The sequence below is a fragment of the Salvelinus alpinus genome, chromosome 8 (genome assembly GCF_045679555.1).
Source record: "Salvelinus alpinus chromosome 8, SLU_Salpinus.1, whole genome shotgun sequence".
Taxonomy (NCBI): domain Eukaryota; kingdom Metazoa; phylum Chordata; class Actinopteri; order Salmoniformes; family Salmonidae; genus Salvelinus; species Salvelinus alpinus.
Window position 1 is genome coordinate 86,364,349 of NC_092093.1, and position 27,005 is coordinate 86,391,353.

At 42.8% G+C, this 27,005-nt stretch overlaps 3 protein-coding genes and 1 pseudogene across 5 annotated transcripts in view; 2 read left to right on the top strand and 2 right to left on the bottom strand.

Annotated features, from left to right (window-relative positions):
• The first annotated feature begins 68 nt into the window (after positions 1-68).
• On the top strand, positions 69-3,305 carry LOC139583826 (charged multivesicular body protein 5-like). The gene is made up of 8 exons (XM_071415351.1): positions 69-324; positions 872-976; positions 1,180-1,226; positions 1,397-1,490; positions 1,598-1,669; positions 1,876-1,984; positions 2,352-2,467; positions 2,712-3,305. Exons 1-8 carry the CDS (start codon positions 256-258, stop codon positions 2,760-2,762), a joined length of 663 nt encoding a protein of 220 aa, XP_071271452.1. The 5' UTR covers positions 69-255; the 3' UTR covers positions 2,763-3,305.
• LOC139583824 (FAST kinase domain-containing protein 3, mitochondrial-like) lies at positions 3,025-9,810 on the bottom strand (annotated as a pseudogene).
• Positions 9,811-10,813: 1,003 nt separating this feature from the next.
• LOC139583827 (myosin regulatory light polypeptide 9-like) lies at positions 10,814-15,678 on the bottom strand. Its single transcript, XM_071415352.1, has 4 exons — positions 15,540-15,678; positions 13,814-14,025; positions 13,150-13,311; positions 10,814-11,337 (listed from the first exon to the last, which is right to left on the bottom strand). Exons 2-4 carry the CDS (start codon positions 13,995-13,997, stop codon positions 11,165-11,167), a joined length of 519 nt encoding a protein of 172 aa, XP_071271453.1. The 5' UTR covers positions 13,998-14,025; positions 15,540-15,678; the 3' UTR covers positions 10,814-11,164.
• Positions 15,679-21,026: 5,348 nt separating this feature from the next.
• LOC139583829 (myomesin-1-like) overlaps positions 21,027-27,005 on the top strand; it is a 49,536-nt gene continuing 43,557 nt past the window's right edge. The window contains exons 1-2 of one of the 3 annotated variants that reach the window (XM_071415353.1): positions 21,027-21,166; positions 21,943-22,165. In XM_071415353.1, coding sequence (XP_071271454.1) covers positions 22,008-22,165 — 158 coding nt within the window. In that variant the 5' untranslated portion in view covers positions 21,027-21,166; positions 21,943-22,007. Of the gene's footprint in view, positions 21,234-21,942; positions 22,166-27,005 lie in introns of all 3 variants that reach the window. The other 2 variants (XM_071415354.1, XM_071415355.1) reach the window with 2 other exon arrangements.

Here is a 27,005-nt window from a genome sequence, read left to right on the forward strand (position 1 = left end):
CATGGGGCTGGAAATCAGACATTTCCGTTTCGAGAGAGGCAGGTTTAGGTTTCCAGGGTTAGATTAGTGAATAAATTGTCGTATAGTTTAGTAGATGGCGGTAATGCAACATTTATTGGATGCCAACTGCCGTTAAACCTAATCGAAGAAGAAGAAGTATGTGACGTCAGCTCTATGTTGCTTCCGGGTTTGCTTTATTTTCCCTGACGTTCAGGTAGATTTTTTTGTTTTGAGTTATTGGATATTTATTTCAAAATGAACCGTATTTTCGGTCGAGGAAAACCGAAGGGACCACCACCAAATCTCACAGACTGCATAGGGAATGTAAGTATCTATGAAAATAACTTACAGAACAGTGTCTATGACAAACAAAATAACTTGGCTTGCTGGCTAGCTAGCTAACTAACTGAATGACAGCTGATTGTTCTAGCAACAATGGGAGAAAGTTGTGACAGCCCATTGAAGACCTATAGCTCATAAAATATTCTTTAGCTACTTAATGTTATCTTGAAAGTTAGTTTGATTAGCGTTATAATAGTGTCCAAGTGACTTAGCTAGCTAATTGGCTAGATGACCAATCGTCAATAGGGAGTTCAGTAGGGTGATGCTGGTTTCCAATGTAGGCTAAAAAGTGTTGTTCCAACCAGTTTTATGTTTGACCAAATCAGGTGTTAAGCTAGTGCTATTGGCTGTAAAAATTGATTGAAGAAAATGTAACAGATTATTTGATCATTATAATAACTAATACATGTATTCAAATAACTTTTTCTGATACCACAAGTTCATTACAAAGATTTCCGACTCTTACAAGATCATTGACATATGAAAACAGTCTGCATGGTTAACTTGTGCCCGTTCTTTCTCTCTTAAGGTTGACTCGCGAGCGGAATCTGTTGACAAGAAGATTGCCAGACTAGATGTTGAACTAGTCAAGTACAAGGATCAGATGAAGAAGATGAGAGATGGCCCTTCAAAAGTAAGATTTAACCCTACCCTGAGTGAAGCAGATGAGTAGCTGTGGTATTAGACAGATATGTTTACCTACGTCATTCTATTACACATGTAGGCTAATGCTGTTCGTGAACAAAACAATACACAAGTATGGTCCCCACTTGTTCTCAGCAGTATCTAGCTAGGTCTGATGTCACGTGAATTGTTTCCTGTTAATGTTTTCATCAGAACATGGTCAAGCAGAAGGCGATGAGGGTACTGAAGCAGAAAAGAATGTGAGTAACTTATGAAGGGAGTCTGTCAACGCATCGATAACCACAAATCAATCAAGACACATATCACAGTAACCTAATGAACCACATCAAGTAGCAGTAAACCGTCACCATAGTCAGGATATGAGCGCATAAAAACATCTGTATTGATGCTTTTCAATCTTGTTTTTCAGGTACGAGAGCCAGAGAGACAACCTCACACAGCAGTCCTTCAACATGGAACAGGCCAACTACACAATCCAAACTCTCAAAGACACAAAAACAACAGTAAGGGGCCACAGTAATGTACTGACTGTAGCGCTCAGTCACAATTTACTGTAGTTGTCATGCCAGGCTGTTCTCTGGGGTTAAAAATGTCAGATTTTGCATTATAGGTTGATGCCATGAAAATTGGAGCCAAAGAGATGAAGGCGGCATACAAGAACGTGAAGATCGATCAGATTGAGGTATTTGTCTTCTTCGAGTCCTGATGCACTACAACACCATTTGGTGGTCTGACGTAGAAGTGCAGTAGTTTTACTACAGACCCTTGTCTTGAAAGACTCAACATATTTCAGCCATCTGATCTGGGTCATATTCATCCGGGTAACGTGAATGGCCTATTGTGATTGAGAGACGTTTGGGTTAAGAGTTCCATGTTTTCCTGATGCAGGATCTCCAAGACCAGCTGGAGGACATGATGGAGGACGCCAACGAGGTGCAGGAGGCGATGAGCAGAAGCTACGGGACGCCAGAGATCGATGATGATGACCTGGAAGCAGGTCAGTGCTGTAAGAGTATGACACAGCCACAAGGGAGACAGTACACCGAAATGCAGTACATAACTGTATTGTGTTCCAACACGGTTGGTGTTGCTCCAGTACAGGATGGGTCTATATTAGAACATTGCTGTAGGTCAATAGATGGCATCATTTCCCACTGCACTACAGAGTTTTGTTTTTATTGTACTTCACCTTTATTTAACCAGGTAGGCTAGTTGAGAACAAGTTCTCGTTTACAACTGCGACCTGGCCAAGATAAAGTGCTGTTTACTTCAGCACAGTGATACAACAGCGGTCAATGCAGTCCTTATGTCAATAGACTGCATGTAATAACTGCGCATCAATGGCTGTGTGCGTGTGATCCCAGAGCTGGATGCCCTGGGAGATGAGCTCCTGCTTGATGATGACAGCTCCTACCTGGATGAGGCCAGCACTGCCCCCTCCATCCCAGAGGGAATACCCAGTGACAGGGCACCAAACCGGGTACATATCTCTCTCTAACCACTGTATTCATGTTTACCCAGTTTAGTCTTGAATAATTCACTGGGGCATTATGTTAAAATGCACTCACAACTGACACTGTTTCGATCAATACAGAAGACGGATGCATTGTTCGAAGGGTTCAGTTTTGTTTTTAGGACATTACATTGGATGAAGACACATTCTGCACCCATTTAGACATAACTGGAGTTTCCTACAAATGTGTAATGTATTGTCTGTTTTACAGGATGGAGTTCTGGTGGATGAATTTGGCCTGCCACAGATCCCTGCTACATAATGGATGGACAGCAGGCAGAAACCAATGGCAACACTCCCAACTCTTTTTTAAATGTATCATAGCCTTTTTACAACATATACACTGAGTATACCAAATATTAGGAACACCATCCTAATATTGAATTGTGCACCCCCTCCACATACCCAATCCCCCCCAACAAATAATTATTCAACCTGTCTCCTCCCCTTCATCTACACAGATCAATAAGGGATCATAGGTTTCATCTGGTCAGTCTGTCATGGAAAGAGGGTGTTCTTAATGCTTTGTATACTCAGTGTATATCTGACTGACATGCATTACATGGTGGTGGACATAGAAGAACAACTTGCCTTAATTAGGTTACCTTGAATTGAATAATTGACCATGTCAAAAATGTAAATCAAAAATCGATAGTGATGCTTGGCTATGTTCAAAATTATTGTTCTTTGTATGAACAAATGTACTTTTTTCCCCCCTCCAAGGTGATTCTTGGTATTTGGATGTTCTAACTTTCTACTGCAGCACTGTATTGCCAACTACTAATAAATATACATGTATTATATATTTCAAATTGTGGTGGTCCATCATGTTGGATTAAAGTAGAGAAGACTAAATAAGTAATTTCACTATACAATAGAATACTAGTAGTGTGTAGAATTACAATTACTCAAAAGCTATGATTTCTTGACTTTATACTTTTTCAGGTAGAAATGTTAGACAATGTGCACTTTGAGATGACAAAAACAGTGCCCAAACTGTATAGTGCACAGTGTTATAGATGTATGACAGCAACAAAGGCCTTATTTGAGCCAGTCATCACCAACTGAGCCTGTAGCTGAGGGGGAAGATATTCTTGTGAAGATACTCATCCTCGGTCTTGTTCCGAAGCTTCTCAAATTCATAGTAAGAAATCTACAAAAACAGACTTCTATTAGTTACAGATGGAGCACTGAGAGCAAAGAGAAGATCTAAATGAATACAGACATGCTCTTTTTTGACAGAGTAGATGCCTAGAGACAGGCAGAACACTAGCAAAGGGGCTGAAATCAGAATTTACAGCAGACAGAACACTCAAAAAGGTCAAATCATCAGTGAAACAGGGTGTTGCGGCATGCATTTCCGACCTGAACAACTTCATATCCCAGAAGCCTCATGGCCTCTTTTCCCAGCAGCTGTCTTGTGTTCACAGTAAACCATCAATGCAAACTGCTATCCTCCAAGTACATAACAGAGCGCATGGGCCTGAATAAAATAGCTATAGTGCATTCGGAAATTATTCAGACCCCTTGACTTTTACCACATTTTGTTACGTTACAGCCTTATTCTAAAATTGATTAAATTATTTTTTCTCAACAATCTACACACAATACCCCATAATGACAAAGCAAAAACAGGTTTTCAGATTTTTTTGCAAATATATTAAATATAAAAAAAGAAACTTATTCACACCCTTTGCTATGAGACTTGAAATTGTGCTCAGGTGCATCCTCTTTCCATTGATCATCCTTGAGATGTTTCTACAACTCAATTGGAGTCCATCTGCGACAATAACCAAGCCATGAGGTCGAAGGAATTGTCCAAGAGCTCCGAGACAGGATTGTGTCGAGGCACAGATCTGGGGAAGGGAACCAAAACATTTCTGCAGCATTGAAGGTCCCCAAGACCACAGTGGCATCAATCATTCTTAAATGGAAGAAGTTTGGAACCACCAAGACTCTTCCTAGAGCTGGCTGCCCAGCCAAACTGAGCAATCAGGGGAGAAGAGCCTTGGTCAGGGAGGTGACCAAGAACCCAATGGTCACTCTGACAGAGCTCCAGAGTTCCTCTGTGGATATGGAAGAACCTTCCAGAAGGACAAACATCTCTGTAGCACTCCACCAATCAGGCCTTTATGGTAGAGTGGCCAGACGGAAGGCACATGACAGCCCACTTGGAGTTAGCCAAAAGGTACCTAAAGACTCTCAGACCATCAGAAACAAGATTCTCTGGTCTGATGAAACCCTATGGTGAAGCATGGTGGTGGCAGCATCGTGCATCGGGGATGTTTTTTAGCGTCAGGGACTGGGATACTAGTCAGGATCGAGGCAAAGATGAACGAAGCAAAGTACAGAGAGATCCTTGATGAAAACATGCTCCAGAGCGCTCAGAACCTCAGACTAGGGTGAAGGTTCACCTTCCAATAGGACAATGACCCTAAGCACACAGCCAAGACAACGCAGGAATGGCTTCAGGACAAGTCTCTGAATGTCCTTGAGTGGCCCAGCCAGAGCCCGGACTTGAACCCGATCGAACATCTCTGGAGAGACCTGAAAATAGCTGTGCAGCAACACTCCCCATCCAACCTGGCAGAGCTTGAGAGGATCTGCAGTGAAGAATGGAAGAAACACCCCAAATACAGGTGTGCCAAGCTTGTAGCGTCATACCCAAGAAAACTTTAGGCTGTAATCGCTGCCAAAGGTGCTTGAACAACGTACTGCTTTGTCATTATGGGGTATTGTGTGTAGATTGATGAGGGAAAGAAACGATTTAATCAATTTTAGAAAAAGGCTGTAATGTAACAAAATGGGGAAATTCAAGGGCTCTGAATACTTTCCGAATGCACTGCGTCTATGCATTTCATTGTTTGAATGTCTTTTGTTTTTACCTCTTGAAGATATAGTCAATTTCACTGGCAAGGCAATACATATCTATCCTCATCCAGCTTTATTTCCACATCTGAAACAAACACAGGGGCCGGATTTGTCCTTGCGCCTTTATTTTCGGTATAGGTATAACCATAACATTGTCTGAAGCATTGAATTAAAGGTTACATGTGTTGTATCTTAAAATGTGCTGTCTGCATTACTTAGTGTGTAGCAGTATGGAGTGAGGACTCTGGAAGTGAAGTAAGCACGGGCCCCTAGTAGATCCACCAGTCCAGTTTTCACATAGTTGTAGAGGTGTCCGTCAACCGGCGTCTCCAGAGACCGACCAGGAGTGAGGAAAAACTTGACACGGTACATAGGAAGGAGCCTTGGACCCTGGGGTTAATACAGGGTGTTAAAGATGAATCAGAGGGTAGTGTGCTAGGATTGCAAAACTGCAGTTGAGTAGAAGTGGCAATGCTATCATATACAGTTGAAGTCGGAAGTTTACATATACCTTAGCCAAATACATTTAAACTCAGTTTTTCACAATTCCTGACATTTAATCCTAATAAAAATTCCCTATCTTAGGTCAGTTAGGATCACCACTTTATTTTAAGAATGTGAAATGTCAGAATAATAGTAGAGAGAATTATTGATTTCAGCTTTTATTTATTTCATCACATTCCCAGTGGGTCAGAAGTTCACATACACTCAATTAGTATTTGGTAGCATTGCCTTAATTTTTTTAAACTTGGGTCAAGCGTTTCAGGTAGCCTTCCACAAGCTTCCCACAATAAGTTGGGTGAATTTTGGACCATTCCTCCTGACAGAGCTGGTGTAACTGAGTAAGGTTTATAGGCCTCCTTGCTCGCACACGCTTTTTCAGTTCTGCCCACAAATTTTCTATAGGATTGAGGTCAGGGCTTTGTGATGGCCACTCCAATACCTTGACTTTGTTGTCCTTAAGCCATTTTCCCACAACTTTGGAAGTATGCTTGGGATCATTGTCCATTTGGAAGACCCATTTGCGACAAAGCTTTAACTTCTTTACTGATGTCTTGAGATGTTGCTTCAAAAAATCCACATAATTTTCCTTCCTCATGATGTCAACTATTTTGTGAAGTGCACCAGTCCTTCCTGCAGCAAAGCACCCGCACAACATGATGCTGCCACCCCCGTGCTTCATGGTTGGGATGGTGTTCTTCAACTTGCAAGCATCCCCCTTTTTCCTCCAAACATAACAATGGTCATTATGGCCAAACAGTTCTATTTTTGTTTCATCAGACCAGAGGACATTTCTCCCAAAAAGTACGATCTTTGTCCCCATGTGCACTTGCAAACCGTAGTCTGGCTTTTCTATGGCGGCTTTGGAGCAGTGGCTTCTTCCTTGCTTAGCGGCCTTTCAGGTTATGTCGATATAGGACTTGTTTTACTGTGTATATAGATACTTTTGTTCCTATTTCCTCCAGCATCTTCACAAGGTCCTTTGCTGTTGTTCTGGGACTGATTTGCACTTTTCACACCAAAGTACGTTCATCTCTAGGAGACAGAACACGTCTCCTTCCTGAGCGGTATGACAGCTGTGTGGTCCCATGGTGTTTATACTTACATACTATTGTTTGTACAGATGAACGTGGTACCTTCAGGCGTATGGAAATTGCTCCCAAGGATGAACCAGACTTGTGGTGGTCTATAATTTTTTTTCTGAGGTCTTGGCTGATTTCTTTTGATCTTCCCATGATGTCAAGCAAAGAGGCACTGAGTTTGAAGGTAGGCCTTGAAATACATCCACAGGTACACCTCCAATTGACTCAAATTATGTCAATTAGCCTATCAGAAGCTTCTAAAGCCATTATAATTTTCTGGAATTTTCTAAGCTGTTTAAAGGCACAGTCAACTTATTGAATGTAAACTTCTGACCCACTGGAATTATGATACAGTGAATTATAAGTGAAATAATCTCTCTGTAAACAATTATTGGAAAAATTCCTTGTGTCATGCACAAAGTAGATGTCCTAACCGACATGAAAAATTCTATAGTTTGTTAACAAGACATTTGTGGAGTGGTTGAAAAATGAGTTTTAATGACTCCAACCTAAGTGTATGTAAACTTCCGACTTCAACTGTAATTAATATTGATTTGTAGTAACTCGTTACCTCATAGAAAGGGCATTCAAGCTTCACAGTCATGTAGAGCTGGGTCAGTTGGGCCAGTACAATCTGGTCAACCCCCATGCCTTGCTCTGGAACACAAATTAATTTACAATTGTTAAACCAAAGATACTGCAACAATTGCAATTATGAAGAAGAGTAAAGTAAGTGTTGGGCAATTCCATGGTAATGGAGATTTTTCTGTTTAAAATATACCAAACAAGCCTCCCGAATGGCGCAGCGGTCTAAGGCACTGCATCGCAGTGCTTGAGGCGTCACTACAGATCCGGGTTGAATCCCAGGCTGTGTCACAACCGGCTGTGACCGGGAGTCCCATAGGGCGGCGCAGAATTGGCCCAGCGTCATTCGGGTTAGGGGAGGGTTTGGCCGGGGTCTTTACTTGACTCATCATGCTCTAGCAACTCCTTGTGGCGGGCCGTGCGCCTGCAGGCTGACTTCGGTCAGTGTTTCCTCCGACACATTGGCGCAGCTGGCTCCCGGGTTAAGCGGGTGTTAAGGAGTGTGGTTTGACGGGTCATGTTTTGGAGCACGCATGACTCGACTTTCGCCTCTCCCCAGCCCAATGAGGAGTTGCAGCAACGAGACAAGATTGTAATTGAAATTGGGAGAGAAGGGGTAAAACACACCAAAAAAAACATACCAAACAAAAACATTTCTTTCAATGTTTAACAAACCATAGAACTATGCACAATGACTAGCTTTTAACAATTTCCACAGACAATTTTACACCAACACATTTACAGGAAGAACTGTGCAGATACAAAGTTTGGTAACAGAATAAAATAGATTTTACCGTAATTCTGTTATCAAACTTTAAATCGTTTTAAATTTTATTTAATGTGTAAATTGTTCGAAGTAGTCATTGTGCATAGAGTAGTATTGTTTGTTAAACTTTGAAATCAATGGTTTTTGTTTGGTGTACATTTTAAAGTGAGTCTCAGCATAATTCCGTTACCGTGGAATTGCCCTGTGGGTTTATCAATGAGAGTACCTTGTAATTTCTGGAGGAAGTAGAGGTTGAAGACCTTGGACACAAAGTTGACAGGGAACCTCTCTACCAGGACGTAGGAGTGCAGCAGGTTGAGGAGTGTTCTGGGCTGGAAATGAGAGAAGCGTGCGTACAGAATGGCCGCCACATTCCGGAACACCGCCCCAGCGTTGGGCGGCAGGTAGCCCAGCTTCCCAAACGGGATGATCTGCCTGGCCACTTGGCTGGTGCTGTAGTTTTCCGCCCGGTACACAAAGCTCTCCGCCACAGCGTCAAACACCGGTAGCGACAGGATGTTCAGGCGCCCCAAGTACTGCATCACCTTGGTAACTGAAAGCCATCTTAAGCATGTGTCTCTCCATGACCTCCACCAAGAAGGAGTGTGCATAGCGTTTAGGAGGTCCTGGTAGCTGCCCTCCTCCCCTACTTCTGCCTGCAGCAGTCTGTATACAGCAGTGAGCTCTGCTAGGCTCTACTGGCCTGGCTCATGCCTCTGTACCTGCTCCAGCATCCCACAACCCGGGCCCTCCAGGGTCTGGCCGAAGGTGCACGGCTGTCCCACGCTCATCTGGCTCCCGTCCAGCCGCTCCTGGCACTCCGACACCAGCCGCACCACCAGCGTGCTCTAGGGGTCCACGTAGAGGTGCGTGCAGGCCAGCAGGGCAGAAATCAGCTCTGTCTCCGTCAGACGTCGAGAGTCCTGCTCTAGCTGGCAGCACAGCACACTGAGGGGTCCTTCAGGGTCAGCCACGCAGTGCAAGACTGCCGCTGCCATAGTGTCAGACGTGATCTCCACAGTGCGGAGGAGTGCAGGACCTGTCTGCAGGAAGAGCAACTGCCGAGGCGGTCCAGGAAGGCTTTCTCTTCTGCAACAGTGGGTCAGTGCAGCTGGCCGACTGACCCAGTGGCGTAGAAAGAGTCCTTGGCAATGGTGGACAAACTCATACAAGCTGGCTGACAGTCTCTGACAGCAGTCTCTGGATACAGCGGTCCGCTGAGGTCCATAGGTACGCCACACACAGGGGCTCCCCTTCCGGAGCACACAGAAGTCTGGAGAGGCTACCCAGCCCACCTGGAGGACTGAGGTGTGCCCTTGTCTGCCAGAGTAGCTGAAGCCTCTGGATCACCTTTAAAGCCATGGTTCTGTTCCAGGACTCACCGGGTGGTTCCAACCTGTATGAGCATGAGAACAGATTAACCTTCAAAGCTCTGTTAGTTACCAGAACACCCTGAAGGCACAGTGAGGCCAAAATGTTATTTTATTACTGTGAGATATGGTGCGCGCAACTCTTTTTATAGTTTAGTTACCAGAACCACTACAGTAAAAGACTACAGTGCTGTGGAATATTTACATCGGATTCAAGTGGTTTCCATAAACACAGGTTCATGGAATGCCCCATTCATTTTGATGTTAATTAACCTTTTTCTTGCTGGTGGTTATCAAACTACGACTAAACATACCATGACCTAGCCATACTGTTAGAAAATACATGCAAATGTCAGCTTTTGGCCAACTAATACAGTGCAACCCATGATCCAGCCACCGGTCCAGCGTGGTTCTGTAAGGAAGGTGCTCAGTAGTGATTTGCCGTTAACTAAGCCAATGGGCTGGGTTAATATTTTTCACTGAGCCACTAGGGGGCACTACAATGCCAGAGTTACCAAAATAGACTTACTGAAGTTAGAATAAGCGTTAGAGGAAGTTACAATGTATATTTCAGTGTAAATATGGGAACAAAAGAATTAACGAAATTGAGTTACGTGCAAGTGGTAATATTTGATGCAGTAAATTTACAATTCTGTTACAGTATGGTTTGGTATTTGCTGTTACTGTGCCAGATGATTGACTGCTGCTATATGCATCTTTTGGGAATTTATTAAAAATATACTGATGACAATGATCTGATATATTAAGTTTAGTATCTAGATAATATCTTATGCTGCATTTACACAGGCAGTCTAATTCAGATCTTTGGCCAATCCTTTTTGCTAGATATTCCTCTGAAATGTGTGGTTGCCATCTAAGATGACTGTATATAGATTTATGCGATTTTAGTATTATCTGGGAATTTCAAACTAACATGGTGAATTCCAAACCCGTCACTAGCTCTCCTCGACACGTCCACACACGCTAGGTGGAAAGGGTAATGACTGAGAAAATTCCTTGTTGGGACATAACATACCAGCACAGGAAGAAGGGAACCATCAGCTTACTAGACATAAGTCAGCATATTATTTCAGCAGTTAAGTCATGATTTAAATAGGGTAAAGAATGGCGCAAAATACAAGTTGATAGAGTAATTTATTTAAAGCTTATATTTATTATAAAATGTAAAAATTCAGCTAGACCAGACCATTTGAGTAGCATAGGAGCTTGCTTCGAGTTGCATTTTCCATTTCACGTCACAGACTAGTACATTGTTTTGCAAATTCACCATCACCAGCTACATTTCTCAATACAGATGTGCAAATCTGCCCGTATTAAAATGGGAGCTCACAGATATGGTCAAAGCCATTGTTTCACCTTGCTAAACATGATTTATTAGAGCTGAGACATGCAGCAAGATGGTCTAGCTGGGGGTAAAAGAGTAGAGGGGTCAGAGAGAAACCATAATACAACTGGCATGGCTGTGGCCTTAATCGTCCTTGTCCTTGGCGCCATGTTTTAGGATGCGTGTGAACTCCACATAGTTGAAGTTGCTCTTTTTGTCAATGGGCGCCTCCCTGAAGAGCTCGTCCACCTCCTCGTCTGTGAAGCGGTCACCCATTGTGGTCAGCAGCTCTCTGAGGTACTCCTCCTGGATGACACCTGAGGACAGACAGGGTGACGCAGTGAGACAGGTATGCGAAATGCCCATGTCATGGTTACTCCCCTTGGGTGGTGATGCATGGGTTATTCATGTGTTGACTCACAACCAACCCATCAGCATTTTTTATTTTTTAAATGCCGAGCATCTGCCAACCCAATACGAAACAAAAACATTAACCAAGACATTTTATCGAAGTTGACAGAAAGCATATTTCTGTATTTACAATCCACAGCCCGCTCAAAGGTGATATTTTGAAATTAAGTTTCGGGGTAGGGATACTTAAGGAATAAAACAAAAATGCCCAATGTGTATTTGTAAGCATGAATTTCCCATATGGACCAGAGCCCTCACCTTTTAGCCTTGTAAATTTCTATGACAAATCCTGGAGCAGGCTAACTCAGGGCTAACTCACTTTATCCTGAATAAAGTTTCTTAGCCACGAGTTGAGGACCAATGAAATCAGATACCTTCCCTCTTGCAAAGATAGTCATCCCCTTCATTTGAGGAAGACACCTGATAAAGTATTTACACATTTAACACAAAATATTTATGCTAAAATACACATCACGCATTGAATGGCAGCATTTGCATACCAAACTGTGTTTTTCACACTATTGTATTTAGAAATGTGCGAAAGGATAACAGCCAACCAACCAGACATAACCCACCAATGGCAGTTCCCATTCAAATCAAGACTGGCAGCCATTGCTAGTTTTATTAAAATTGCCTTGGTTGGAGGTTCCAAACCCTTCTATAGATATGTCTATGGCCACAACGTGTTCCACAGATAGGAGCGATAGGAGTGGGAAAAAGCACACCAAAGACAGCATTAACAATAAGTAATAAAATCAACACAGCAATTCTACAAGCCCATTTAACACCATAGCCTTTGTCATTTTGAAATCAGCACAAATTAAAATGACAGTGGCCCATGGATTGATGTTTCAACATTGTCTCAATGAAGAGTTTGGAGTTCGACTAGCCATGTGCAACTGCAATTAATTACAAGCCTGCTAGAAATACAAGCATTCCAGGTCAGGCTTCAGCCATACTACAATGGATGAGCAATATCCATCGTAGTACAGATGAAGCCTGACTTGGAATGTGTAGGTAACTGAAGCTGGCTAGCTTTAAAAGCCTGAGTAGATCTAGCTTGCTTCATAGTATACCACTCTGAATTAATCATTTTGGGAATAAACCCTTGGGAGCCATGGTTTAACCCACCGATGTTACTTGGACAGTCCAAACATCCAGTCTATGCTGCTAAGCCAGAGACTCCTCAGGAATTGTATCTTCATCAAGAACCCCACAAACACATTCTCACCCTTACCGGTCAGGCAGATGGCATCTAAGAATGAGGTCTGATACCAACAGGCACAGCGAGTTTCTATCCACAAGCCATCAGACTGCTGAGCACTTGAACCAGACTGAGCACCTTCTCTGATTCTCCGCACCTTAGCACGCACACCACAACTGCTGCCACCAGACTAATTATACTGCTCAATTTATACACTTCCCCCCACTACACTTGGAAATATTGGACTAAAAATTGCACCTTCCTGTATAACGTACACTATGGTTATTCTATTCTACTGCCATTTACTTATCATTGTTGCATTGTCGAGAAGGAACTTACAACTAAGAATTTCGTTGGACCATGCATAATAAAACTTGAAACTTCTCTACATAACTACAGCATCTATTGTCAGTCACTACAACAGTATGAATCTATACAGAACGACACTGACAACATTCCTTTCCACTTGGAATAATTCCTTAAAGAAAAACCCAATGATTTGTTATAGGCTTACCTGTGCCTTCTTCGTCGAAACAGGCAAAAGCATTTCTGATGACGTCCTCAGGATCTGTGCCGTTGAGCTTCTCTCCGAACATGGTGAGGAACATGGTGAAGTTGATGGGCCCAGGCGCTTCAGTCATCATAGCCTCCAGGTAATCATCAGTCGGGTTCTTCCCTAAAAAACAAAGACAAAGAGTGCCACATTAGAACAGATTGCATTCAACTTCCTGTCAACAGCAACCTAGTTTTACAATAATAATCGGCATAAATGGTTTCAATCATATAAAACAATGGTAACAGGGTGGTAGGGAATTTTGGAAAAATGTATGTTCTTTGTGAATGCACGACTGTTTCAATGGAATGCCTCTCTCCTAACACCAACTTACCAGCTGGGAGACAAACCCAACCTTAGCCTGGGGGTAAATACCCTGTATCACCTTACATAACAAACCTAAACCCTTTCAGCAAGACGGACTGGGTCCACAAACACTACAAAGTTTAACACTAAGCATTGAACAAAAGACATATATGCAATCATTGAGAAGGGAGCCCAACAAGCACACTCAAGAGATATCACAAATCACCCAGTGCCTCAGTTTCACATTGAGTGAATCAATGTCCAAGAGAAAACCATGGACAGATTTCAGCTCAGCTAAGGGAGGGCTTCAGAGACACACCTAGTGAGGCAAGCATGTCATGCAGGTCCTCCTTGTCGACAAACCCGTCGCGGTTCTGGTCGATCATGTTGAAGGCCTCTTTGAACTCCTGGATCTGAGACTGGTCAAACATGGCGAACACATTGCTGGTAGCGCGCTGGGGGCGCTTCTTGGTGGTCTTTCCCTTGGCCCTTTTGCTCGACATTTTGGCTGTTGTGTGTTTACCTGCGAGGCTGAAAAGAGAATATTCCTGAATAAGACCACAGCACCAGATTTGTAATAGCCTAAAAAGTTACTTACCCTTTCAATCAGATTTAGAAATAGTGTTTTGATGATGTCAATGAAGTTAAATTCTAGGGACAATAACATTTGAGGATACATAAGGGTCTACAAAAACAAGCAGGTAACCTGGCTCATGTCATTACCCAAAATAAGATTTGACTAGTCATGCCCAGCTTTGTGGCTATGGGCTAATCTAATTCAGACTGGCAAATTATTCCCCAGGGATGTGTCCTCACTGTGCTATAAATGGAAATGTTCTACTGCTGTGAAGGTTGTTTCTAGCTGTTCCCTTTGCACAGGATAGGATAAACTACAGATGTGAGAATAAATTCCCTTTTCAGGCAAGTTCAACGTCTTATTCGAAGAGGTAGATGGCCACTGCCTCTAATATGCCTCCCTTCCTAGCAAGTAAGAGGGAGCCAGTGGTCCACGCCATTGATTCACTATTATGGCAACACAGCTGGATAAGACTGATTCGGTGACCTAATTTGAGGTTGAACAATGATAGGACTAAATTCAGACTGAAGTTCTTTCCAAGACAACATATCCTTTTCTATTGAGGGTAGGTGAGAAATCTAGTGACAGTCAAGGCATCATTAACATTAATGATATTTTGAGAAAGAACTTACGGGGAAAAAAACTCATGTCAAGTTAGGGCTACGTCATGAATGAGGCCTATAAACTGCTGTTAGCTGTTAATACTTGCGTAACCTAAAGTAATGTAGATAGTATCGTAGAAATTAACATGAAACCAAATATCAATTTACACAAATTTGGAATGACTATGAGCAATAAGCTACAGATAGACAGCTGACGTTAGGACTTGTCCTGAACAACATTAGCAACAATACTGTAATCTGCGTTAGCCTTCAAATTAAAAGACGCCCATTGAAACTGATGCAAACAGATACAAAAAGTGTAATCATGCCACAATTGGACTAGATAACGCCAAACAAGGTTTGAACGTTATACAAATAGTTACAATTTGACAAAAATGAAATCATGATCTAGTCGCACTGTGTATGCATTTGAATTCAGAATTTAATTGGGGGCATATTTATAAATCGCAACACACTGGTGACGTTAGCGACATTGTTGGGTTAAAAACATTACGAATCCCAGGACGTCCGCTACGCTAGTTACTTGGTTTTGGTACACATTTGCGTCATTATAATACTTAACCAACTACCGTACGGCCTGTTATATGTAACTTAAAACGATAAATGTGCTAGTTAGAACGAAATGTTATTTCTCCCCATGCAGGAAATACTGTCATTTTGGCAGCTAACAAGCCGATATAGCTAGCTTGCTAACCCCGCTAGCTAAATCAGCCAGAAAACACATACATTCATAGTAACACGATTAGCTTCGACATTTTAAGCTATATAACTGATAATTTAAAAGTAGCATGGAATTAACAAGTGAAATAATACTTTTTACGTTCAAATAAGCATATAAGACCTACCTAATTCCGAAAAAATGGATAGTCAGTTAGCCCGTGCTGCCCTCTCAACCACCGCCCTAACTTCCTAATAATGGTTTCGCACAGGAAATGCAGGCCAAACCAACTTCGGTAAATGGGGAGGACTTTAAAATGTCTAAATCATTTGTATTTGTATTCAATTATATTTTGCACCGTACAATAAAACAATACATATTTAGATATGTATTTAATGTTTTTTAGATTTGACTATACATAGTTTATGTAAATGCTCGTAAATCATTTCATTTTTACTTTGGTCAACCCCCACGAGGTAATGGTGTTTTCTCAAAAGACATTCTTCACATATGCCCAAATACGGAGAAAATAAATGCATCTTCCTGTGCCTAATCATGAGTAAAATAACGTTGCTTTGGTGACACAATTTTAATTATATTAAAACTCGGATTTCCTTCATTTCACAAAACATATACAAAAATAGAATGATTATAGCTAAGCCATTTCCAACACTTCTACAACTACACTAGTTGAGCCCCACCCTCTTGTCATAGGCCAAAGGAACAGCAAACATAATAATTTTTTAAAATATTTTTTTTAACCTTTATTTCACTAGGCAAGTCAGTTAAGAACAAATTCTTATTTACAATGATGGCCTACCAAAAGGCAAAAGGCCTCCTGTGGGGACGGGGGCTGTAATTAACTCCTTTGTAAACTCTCCTTTGTAAACTCTAACTTTAAAAACTCCTTTGTAAACTCAGCACAAAAAGAAACGTCCTCTCACTGTCAACTGTGTTTATTTTCAGCAAACTTAACATGTGTAAATATGTGTATGAACATAACAAGATTCAACAACTGAGACAAAACAAGTTCCACAGATATGTGACTAACAGAAATTGAATAATGTGTCCCTGAACAAAGGGGGGATCAAAATGAAAAGTGACTGTCAGTATCAGGTGTGGCCACCAGCTGCATTAAGTACTGCAGTGCATCTCCTCCTCATGGACTGCACCAGATTTGCCAGTTCTTGCTGTGAGATGTTACCCCACTCTTCCACCAAGGCACCTGCAAGTTCCCAAACATTTCTGGGGGGAATGGCCCTAGCCCTCACCCTCCGATCCAACAGGTCCCAAACGTGCTCAATGGGATTGAGATCCAGGTTCTTCGCTGGCCATGGCAGAACACTGACATTTCTGTCTTGCAGGAAATCACGCACAGAACGAGCAGTATGGCTGGTGGCATTGTCATGCTGGAGGGTCATGTCAGGATGAGCACCACATGAGGAAGGAGGATGTCTTCCCTGTAATGCACAGCGTTGAGATTGCCTGCAATGACAACAAGCTCAGTCCAATGATGCTGTGACACACCGCCCCAGACCATGACGGACCCTCCACCTCCAAATCGATCCCGCTCCAGAGTACAATCCTCGGTGTAAAGCTGTCTTAGGCGTCTCACAGTACGGACATTGCAATTTATTGCCTTGGCCACATCTGCAGTCCTTATGCCTCCTTGCAGCATGCCTAAGGCACGTTAACGCAGATGAGCAGGGACGCTGGGCATCTTTCTTTTGGTGTTTTTCAGAGTCAGTAGAAAGGCCTTTTTTTATCCCCAATTTCGTGGTATCCAATTGGTAGTAGTTACAGTCTTGTCTCATCGCTGCAACTCCCGTACGGACACGGGAGAGGCGAAGGTCGAGAGCCATGCGTCCTCCGAAACACAACCCAACCTAGCCGCACTGCTTCTTGACACAATGCACATCCAACCCGGAAGCCAGCTGCACCAATGTGTCAGAGGAAACACCGTACACCTGGCGACCTGGTCAGTGTGCACTGCGCCCGGCCCGACACAGGAGTCGCTAGTGCGCGATGAGACAAGGATATCCCTGCCGGCCAAACCCTCCCTAACCCGGACGACGCTGTGCCAATTGTGCGCCGCCCCACGGGCCTCCCAGTCACAGCAGGCTGCGACAGAGCTTGAACCCAGAATCTCTGGTGGCACAGCTAGCACTGCGATGCAGTGCCTTAGACCACTGCGCCACCCGCGAGGCCCAGAAAGGCCTCTTTAGTGTCCTAAGTTTTCATAACTGTGACCTTAATTGCCTACCTTCTGTAAGCTGTTAGTGTCTTAACGACCGTTCCACAGGTGCATGTTCATTCATTGTTTATGATTCATTGAACAAGCATGGGAAACAGTTTTTAAACCCTTTACAACGAAGATCTGTGAAGTAATTTGGATTTTTATGAATTATCTTTGCAAGGCAGGGTCCTGAAAATGGGACATTTCTTTTTTTGCTGAGTTTATATAAATATAGGACAAAACACACATCATGACGAGACAACACAGCACTACATAAAGAGAGGCCTAAGACAACAACATAGCAAGGCAGCACACATGACAACACAACATGACAAAACAACATGACAACAACATGGTAGAAACACAACATGGTAGCAGCACAAAACATGGTACAAACATTATTGGGCACAGACAACAGCACAAAGGGCAAGAAGATAGAGACAACAGTACATCACGCAAAGCAGCCACAACTGTCAGTAAGTGTCCACGATTGAGTCTTTGAATGAAGAGATTGAGATAAAACTGTCCAGTTTGAGTGTTTGTTGCAGCTCGTTCCAGTCGCTAGCTGTAGTGAACTGAAAAGAGGAGCGACCCAGGGATGTGTGTGCTTTGGGGACCTTTAACAGAATGTGACTGGCAGAACGGGTGTTGTATGTGGAGGATGAGGGCTGCAGTAGATATCTCAGATAGCGGGGAGTGAGGCCTAAGAGGGTTTTATAAATAATTATCAACTAGTGGGTCTTGCGACGGGTATACAGAGATGACCAGAATTATCCCTAATAGTGCTATTTAACTTCTTAATAGTTTGGTTGTTCACGGTATGAGCTACTGCTAGTTTACTACTATGATCCAATAACCATCTTTTAAATGAAAAAGGAATGCATTCTGCATGTTCCCAAGAGAGCTGGAATGGTTCTTAGTCTGTTGAACAGTATAACATTTTCTTCATCAGCAAGTTCAGCAGATGGGAACCACTACAATGGCAGGAATGAGCAATGGCAAACTCATCTTGAGACCATAATGTGTTCATGTTTACTGAAAGGAGACAGAGGGTCGCTGCTCCAAACTGGGATGGTGAGGAGAGCTTAACATAGTTTCACATTCGCCAAAAAACAAGCTCTAGGCTATGTCTAAACAAGTAACAACAATACATTTTTTCAAGTATTTCTGGGATCCATGAAGACAAACAATAACATTAACATGTATAAAATAATAGTAAATCTCTAGACCATTAAACCAATACGAACACACTTGATTCAGTTCATTAATAAGTCATTGATTAGTGAATTTAGTGTGTTGTGCCTGTCTGACCAAAATCAAAGAATCTTGCCTGGAAACATGACCTCATATTGCACTGCCCTTATTCAACCACTTGAGGGTGCTAGTCTCATAAGGGGGACTAAAACAAAGTTTCCATTCATAATTACAATCAATCAACTTCCAGTAGGAGTTTCACAGAAGACTTGCCTGAAATGATTCTGACTTTCTATGATCTAACACACCCACTCCTACCCACTGGTCAATAGTAGTGCACTATATAGGAAATAGGGTGCCATTTGGGCTCCTGAGTGGTGCAGCAGTCTAAGGCACTACATCTCAGTGCAAGAGGTGTCACTATAGTACCTGGTTCAAATCCAGGCTGTATCACATCTGGCTGTGATTGGGAGTCTCATAGGGCGGTGCACAATTGGCCCAGTGTCATCGGAGTTTGGCTGGAGTATGTAAATAGGAATTTGTTCTTAACTGACTTGCCTAGTTAAATAAAGTTGGAACATAGTAGTACCATCCCAATGATTTACTGCAGGTTGTGATAGGATGAAGTCATTAGCCCACAATTTTATCACATTCCTGGTTGGGAAGGCACTTGAGCTTTAAATGGAAGAGTGAAGAATTGTTTGAGTAAAATATCCTCCATATGAGTTATGATTGCCATGCTGTCAGGTAATTGGGGGTTATCTTTAGATTGGAGTAAATTACTGTAGTTTTAGTTGAAACCCTATTGAAAAGCAACACAATTCCCTTTGATGTTCAGTCACACAAAGACAGCTGGTCTTTTGTTATGTTGTATGTACCATAGAGATATGTGATTCAATATGACGTTCTATGGTAAATGTACCTCCATAGGTGTCTGATTGGTCAATGCTCTCTCTATCAGTAGGAACTACTGAAGATACCAACAACAAAAAAAGGCATTCATGATCTGTATTCTGGAAATAGCATGACGAAGACGTGTGTATAGTGATGCAAGGAATAAGGCAAAGGCTAAAAGTGGATGACCTGTCTTGGAAAGTTGTTCAAGCAAAGAAAGAATCACAGACTAGTGGTTTTATAGTGTTTTGTGTAATCTGTAAGATCGTCTCATAACAAAGCAGGAGCCATAACAAAGCAGGAGCCTTAGTGTTCAATCACTACTCAGAGGATGTCACATTTGTCAGTTTCATGTGCAGGGTCAAAAGGAAAGGAGTAGGGCTCCACCCACATGATAAAACATGGGCATGCAAGCACACACAATGCTAACTGGCATTTGTTATATGTGACACAAGCAACAATAGCTAGTCACAGCTGAAGCTCTCTTAGATATTGTTTATTTTTATTTTACCTTTATTTAACTAGGCAAGTCAGTTAAGAACAAATTCTTATTTTCAATGACAGCCTAGGAACAGTGGGTTAACTGCCTTGTTCAGGGGCAGAACAACAGATTTGTACCTTGTCAGCTCAGGGATTCGATCTAACAACCTTTCGGTTACTAGTCCAACGCTCTAACCACGAGGCTACGCTGCTGCCCCATTGTGAGGAGCCAAGACAACCATTACTGAAGTGTAGGATATTGAACATTGGCACAATATGAGATGGAAATTACACCATTTATTCCTTTTTAAGATAAAGTCCAAGTTATGGGGTCAGCCCAATAAGATTGATCAGAGTAGTATATAGGGCTGCCAGGCAACCAGATGTTCAGGTGTGAGGCCTAAAGTGACCTTTCTAAATGTGAATATGATACAACGACAAAAACCTTGATAGTCATTAATACATCTAAGGTCTTCTGTAAGAGGAAATACCCATGTTTAAATACCAAATGTATAAACTATTCCATTAATGGGACACTGATGATGAGTTAGGCTATACTCTTTCCAATAAGTGGTGTCAAAAATACAGTAACATTGACTGATGATGAAAGGCTACACATTGTTTGTACAGTAGGCCTTGTCTAAAATATAGGCCAACAGGTAGAGAGAGTAATTTTTGGCGTTGCAAATAGTCGCACTCGTCAATGACCAACCTATTCAAACGTCACTGGAACTAGGTTGGGTCTGCCGCTCTCTTCCTAGAGTTGTGATAGCTTCAATCCGCTCTGCACTCGTCTATATTTATCGGGCCTCCACGCCATAAAAGGACGTAACTGCGGTTTGGCCATTCCATAGAGTGCCAATATTATGTTTGTTGTGTAGACGGCTGCCCTGTCCTCTGCTACCGCACCTACCTGCGGCTTTGCCTGGATATCAAGCTTCGTTGACTTACACCTGGAGTTGGATCACTTTTTCCTTTGCTTTCAGCAGTTGGTGGCTTTTTGGGCCTAGGTAAGTTATCGCGATACGAGTAACTGATACGCTTTCTGATTCATCAGCAAAATAGAAGTAACCAGAGGTAATTTTTTTCATAATTCGTTGTTGAATATTATGTTATGTTTAGTGTGCATTTTGATGGTGTGATTGTTTGCAATGTGAATCCTGTGCTATGCCAGCCTCAGTCGCACACTGCAATTTGGAATTTCAGATTCACAGGCTCTTCTCATATTAAAATCATGCCCTATTGGATTGAACAACTACTGAACCAGTGCACCTGTTGCCATCCACTCATGTCAGTTAACATACTATGCCTATTGCCGTTTAGAACAGCCAAAAAGTATTTTCAAAGCAATGGAATCTGGAAATCCATTGATTTCCATTAACAGGATATAAGCCTAGGCTACACCAGTCAAGTTATTTGGAAAAACCCTCAAAATATTTTAATTCTACATCTACTGAATCAATTTGGCAAATTTTACTATCAGAAAAAAGTTGTGCATTTTATTCCTTGTCCACTGATGTTGATAGTAGGCTACACTTGAGTTGTGTACAGAGCATGACGATATTGATCTGGCACAATCAATATAATTTCCCCCCTAATCCAATAGAGACAATGAAGGTCATGACCGTTCCTCTGTGATTATTTCAAGTAACATAATACAATAACAACAAGTATCATCAAGACAAATTGTAAATGAAACCGAAACATTAAACAAATAATAGCTTACAAAAGTACATTTCGCAGCAGTGCTTTAACTGTATTGAACAAAACCATTCTCATACACTAGCTAAGCAGACAGGCAGACTACAAGACACTGAGAATTCAGTGCCCGTGCCAGGAACACCGTGCAGGATGTCTGGATCCATTCCTTTCTACCAGAAACAGCACCGCCACTATGACCGTGGCTACCGCAGCAAGGAGGTGGAGTCGGCTGTTAGCCAGTACCAGTCGAGCAGCAGCAGCTATGCCACCCGCAGCAGAGCCAGTGCCAGTCTCAGTGCCAGCAGGGGGTAAGGAGGAGCAGGATGCCCTGCAGCACAGTAGCTCTGGCCCATATCCATGCATCCCCTCCATACTGGTGTCAGAAGATGGCCCTGCTGCCCTTGTAACCCCATCACCCCCACCCAACTTACTTCCTATCTCATACTTCTGGCAACTTTTCCCGTGCCATCATGGCCTCCACATCAGTCGGTCATGCTTAGTAACCCTTATTTCTCTGCGTTAAATAATAATTATTCTACTTCCTGCTTCTACACCTGCGGTATTAATGTTTGACCACTCCCAGTAACATTCTCCAACCTTATCTGTTTTCTCTAAAAACCATTCCACAAATATAACATGTCTGTGAATCTTGCATGAAGTGTCTGTTGCACACTGCTTTGTCTGCTTTTGAACTAATGCACTTTTTCTTTCAAGACAACCTTCTCCTAGTTCTCACTATCGTTCAGTTAACCAGAAATAGAACATCTCAGATTCACACCGGCTCTGTCGTCATAAATGTTTGGTGCAGGCTGGGTATAATCAAGCTTTAAAGGAATGCACTGGGTTGCATAATGAAGTGTTATGGTATCGGCCTTTGCCATGGCCTATAGACTGAAATAACATCCTGACCCATGCATACCATGTCTTTGGGAATGTGAGCTGTGGTGTAGATTCTCTGCCCTAGTTGTCTAAACCCCAGTTTTAATGGTTTACTTCCTTGAGGTCTTGTTTCCCTATTAAGATATTTTGTTTTTATTTTATTTATTTTTATTTCACATTTATTTAACCAGGTAGGCCAGTTGAGAACAAGTTCTCATTTACAACTGCGACCTGGCCAAGATAAAGCAAAGCAGTACGACAAAAACAACAACACAGAGTTACACACAAAAAAACGTACAGTCAATAACACAATAGAAAAATCTATGTACAGTGTGTGCAAATGTAGGGAGGGTAAGGCAATAAATAGGCCACAGAGGTGAAATAATTGCAATTTAGCATTAACACTGGAGTGATAGATGTGCAGATGATGATGTGCAAGTCAAGATACTGGGGTGCAAACGAGCAAGAGGGTAAGTAATAATATGGGGATGAGGTAGTTGGGTGTGCTATTTACAGATTGGCTGTGTACAGGTACAGTGATCGGTAAGCTGCTCTGACAGCTGATGCTTAAAGTTAGAGAGGGAGATATAAGGCTTCAGTGATTTAAAAAAATATATATATATTTTTTGCAATTCGTTCCTGTCATTGGCAGCAGAGAACTGGAAGGAAAGGCGGCCAAAGGAACTATTGGCTTTGGGGATGACCAGTGAAATATACCTGCTGGAGCGTGTGCTACTGGTTGGTGTTGCTATGGTGACCAGTGAGCTGAGATAAGGCGGGGCTTTAACTAGCAAAGACTTATAGATGAGCTGGAGCCAGTGGGTTTGGAGACGAATATGTAGTGAGGGCCAGCCAACGAGAGCATACAGTGGTGGTGTGTAGTACAGTGGGGAGAACAAGTATTTGATACACTGCCGATTTTGAAGGTTTTCCTACTTACAAAGCATGTAGAGGTCTGTAATTTTTATCATAGGTACACTTCAACTGTGAGAGACGGAATCTAAAACAAAAATCCAGAAAATCACATTGTATGATTTTTAAGTAATTAATTTGCATTTTATTGCATGACATAAGTATTTTGATACATCAGAAAAGCAGAACTTAATATTTGGTACAGAAACCTTTGTTTGCAATTACAAAGATCATACGTTTCCTGTAGTTATTGACCAGGTTTGCACACACTGCAGCAGGGATTTTGGCCCACTCCTCCATACATACCTTCTCCAGATCCTTCAGGTTTCGGGGCTGTCGGTGGGCAATACGGACGTTCAGCTCCCTCCAAAGATTTTCTATTGGGTTCAGGTCTGGAGACTGGCTAGGCCACTCCAGGACCTTGAGATGCTTCTTACGGAGCCACTCCTTAGTTGCCCTGGCTGTGTGTTTCGGGTCGTTGTCATGCTGGAAGATCCAGCCACGACCCATCTTCAATGCTCTTACTGAGGGAAGGAGGTTTTTGGCCAAGATCTCGCGATACATGGCCCCATCCATCCTCCCCTCAATACGGTGCAGTCGTCCTGTCCCCTTTGCAGAAAAGCATCCCCAAAGAATTATGTTTCCACCTCCATGCTTCACGGTTGGGAGGGTGTTCTTGGGGTTGTACTCAACCTTCTTCTTCCTCCAAACACGGCGAGTGGAGTTTAGACCAAAAAGCTCTATTTTTGTCTCATCAGACCACATGACCTTCTCCCATTCCTCCTCTGGATCATCCAGATGGTCATTGGCAAACTTCAGACGGGCCTGGACATGCGCTGGCTTGAGCAGGGGGACCTTGCGTGCGCTGCAGGATTTCAATCCATGACAGCGTAGTGTGTTACTAATGGTTTTCTTTGAGACTGTGGTCCCAGCTCTCTTCAGGTCATTGACCAGGTCCTGCCGTGTAGTTCTGGGCTGATCCCTCACCTTCCTTATGATCATTGATGCCCCACGAGGTGAGATCTTGCATGGAGCCCCAGACCGAGGGTGATTGACCGTCATCTTGAACATCTTCCATTTTCTAATAATTGCGCCAACAGTTGTTGCCTTCTCACCAAGCTGCTTGCCTATTGTCCTGTAGCCCATCCCAGCCTTGTGCAGGTCTACAATTTTATCCCTGATGTCCTTACACAGCTCTCTGGTCTTGGCCATTGTGGAGAGATTGGAGTCTGTTTGATTGAGTGTGTGTACAGGTGTCTTTTATACAGGTAACAAGTTCAAACAGGTGCAGTTAATACAGGTAATGAGTGGAGAACAGGAGGGCTTCTAAAAGAAAAACTAACAGGCCTGTGAGAGCCGGAATTCTTACTGGTTGGTAGGTGATCAAATACTTACGTCACGCAATAAAATGCAATTTAATTACTTAAAAATCATACAATGTGATTTTCTGGATTTTTGTTTTAGATTCCGTCTCTCACAGTTGTAGTGTACCTATGATAAAAAATTACAGACCTCTACATGCTTTGGAAGTAGGAAAACCTTCAAAATCGGCAGTGTATCAAATACTTGTTCTCCCCACTGTATATGGGGCTTTGGTGACAAAACGGATGGCCCTGTGATAGACTACACCCAGTTTGCTGAGTAGAGTGTTGTAGGCTATTTTGTAAATGACATCGCCTGAGTCAAGGATCGGTAGGATAGTCAGTTTTACGAGGGTGTGTTTGGTAGCATGAGTGAAGGAGGCTTTGTTGCGAAATAGGAAGCCGATTCTAGATTTAATTTTGGATTGGAGATGTTTAATGTGAGTCTGGAAGGAGAGTTTCCAGTCTAGCCAGACACCTAGGTATTTGTAGTTGTCCACATATTCTAAGTCAGAACCGTCCAGAGTAGTGATGCTAGTCGGGCGGGATGGTGCGGGCAGCAATCGGTTGAAGAGCATGTACTTAGTTTTACTAGCATTTAAAAGCAGTTGGAGACCACGGAAGGAGTATTGTATGGTGTTGAAGCTCGTTTGGAGGTTTGTTACCACAGTGTCCAAAGAAGGGCCAGATGTATACAGAATGGTGTCGTCTGCGTAGAGGTGGATCAGAGAATCACCAGCAGCAAGAGTGACATCATTGGTATATACAGAGAAAAGAGTCGGCCCGAGAATTGAACCCTGTGGCACCCCCATAGAGACTGCCAGAGGTCTGGACAACAGGCCCTCCGATTTGACACACTTAACTCTATCTGAGAAGTAGTTGGTGAACCAGGCGAGGCAGTCATTTGAGAAGCCAAGGCTATTGAGTCTGCCGATAAGAATGCAGTGATTGACAAAGTCGAAAGCCTTGGCCAGGTCAATGAAGAAGGCTGCACAGTACTGTCTTTTATCGATGGCGGTTATGATATTTTTTAGGACCTTGAGCGTGGCTGAGGTGCACCCATGACCAGCTCGGAAACCAGATTGCATAGTGGAGAAGGTACGGTGGGATTCGAAATGGTCGGTGATCTGTTTATTAACTTGGCTTTCGAAGATTTTAGAAAGGCAGGGCAGGATGGATATAGGTCTATAACAGTTTGGGTCTAGAGTGTCTCCCCCTTTGAAGATGGAGCCTGCAGCCTATCTCTGCAGTAGATTGCAACTCCGCCCCCTTTGGCAGTTCTATCTTGTCGGAAAATGTTATAGTTAGGGATGGAAATTTCAGGATTTTTGGTGGCCTTCCTAAGCCAGGATTCAGACACGGCTAGGACATCCGGGTTGGAGGAGTGTTCTAAAGCAGTGAATAAAACAAACTTGGGGAGGAGGCTTCTAATGTTAATATGCATGTAACCAAGGCTTTTACGGTTACAGAAGTCAACAAATGAGAGCGCCTGTGGAATGGGAGTGATGCTGGGGGCTGCAGGTTCTGGATTAGCCTCTACATCACCAGAGGAGGAGTAGGATAAGGGTACGGCTAAAGGCTATAAGAACTGGTCGTCCAGTGCGTTCTTAACAGCGAGTAAAAGGAGCAGATTTATGGGCACGGAGGAAAGATTCAAGGCATAATGTACAGAGCCTGTTGAAACCCCCTTGGACGGTTATGTCGGCAGACCAGTCGTGATGGATCGGCAGGGCTCCGTGTTGGCAGTAAAGGGTAGCCTAGCGGTTAGAGTGTTGGGACAGTAACTGAATGGTCGATGGTTTGAATACCTGTCAATGTGCCCTTTCGCAAGGCACTTAACACACATTTTCTCCAGGGGCTTTGTACTACTATGGCTGACCCTGTAAAACAACACATTTCACTGCACCTATCAGGTGTATGTTACAATAGAACATGGGGGGATTGTTTCCACCTGTGGATTTCCCAGAACTGTTGAATTCCGTGGTCATTAATCTCT

Excerpts from the sequence above, each read along its gene's own strand:
- LOC139583826 (XM_071415351.1), top strand. The coding sequence starts at position 256 with ATGAACCGTATTTTCGGTCGAGGAAAACCGAAGGGACCACCACCAAAT. Across the intron at positions 1,670-1,875 it reads TGAAGATCGATCAGATTGAG|GATCTCCAAGACCAGCTGGA; the intron begins GTATTTGTCTTC and ends TTCCTGATGCAG. Across the intron at positions 2,468-2,711 it reads GTGACAGGGCACCAAACCGG|GATGGAGTTCTGGTGGATGA; the intron begins GTACATATCTCT and ends TCTGTTTTACAG.
- LOC139583827 (XM_071415352.1), bottom strand. The coding sequence starts at position 13,997 with ATGTCGAGCAAAAGGGCCAAGGGAAAGACCACCAAGAAGCGCCCCCAG. Across the intron at positions 13,312-13,813 it reads TGACATGCTTGCCTCACTAG|GGAAGAACCCGACTGATGAT; the intron begins GTGTGTCTCTGA and ends TTTGTTTTTTAG. Across the intron at positions 11,338-13,149 it reads TTTCGACGAAGAAGGCACAG|GTGTCATCCAGGAGGAGTAC; the intron begins GTAAGCCTATAA and ends GTCTGTCCTCAG.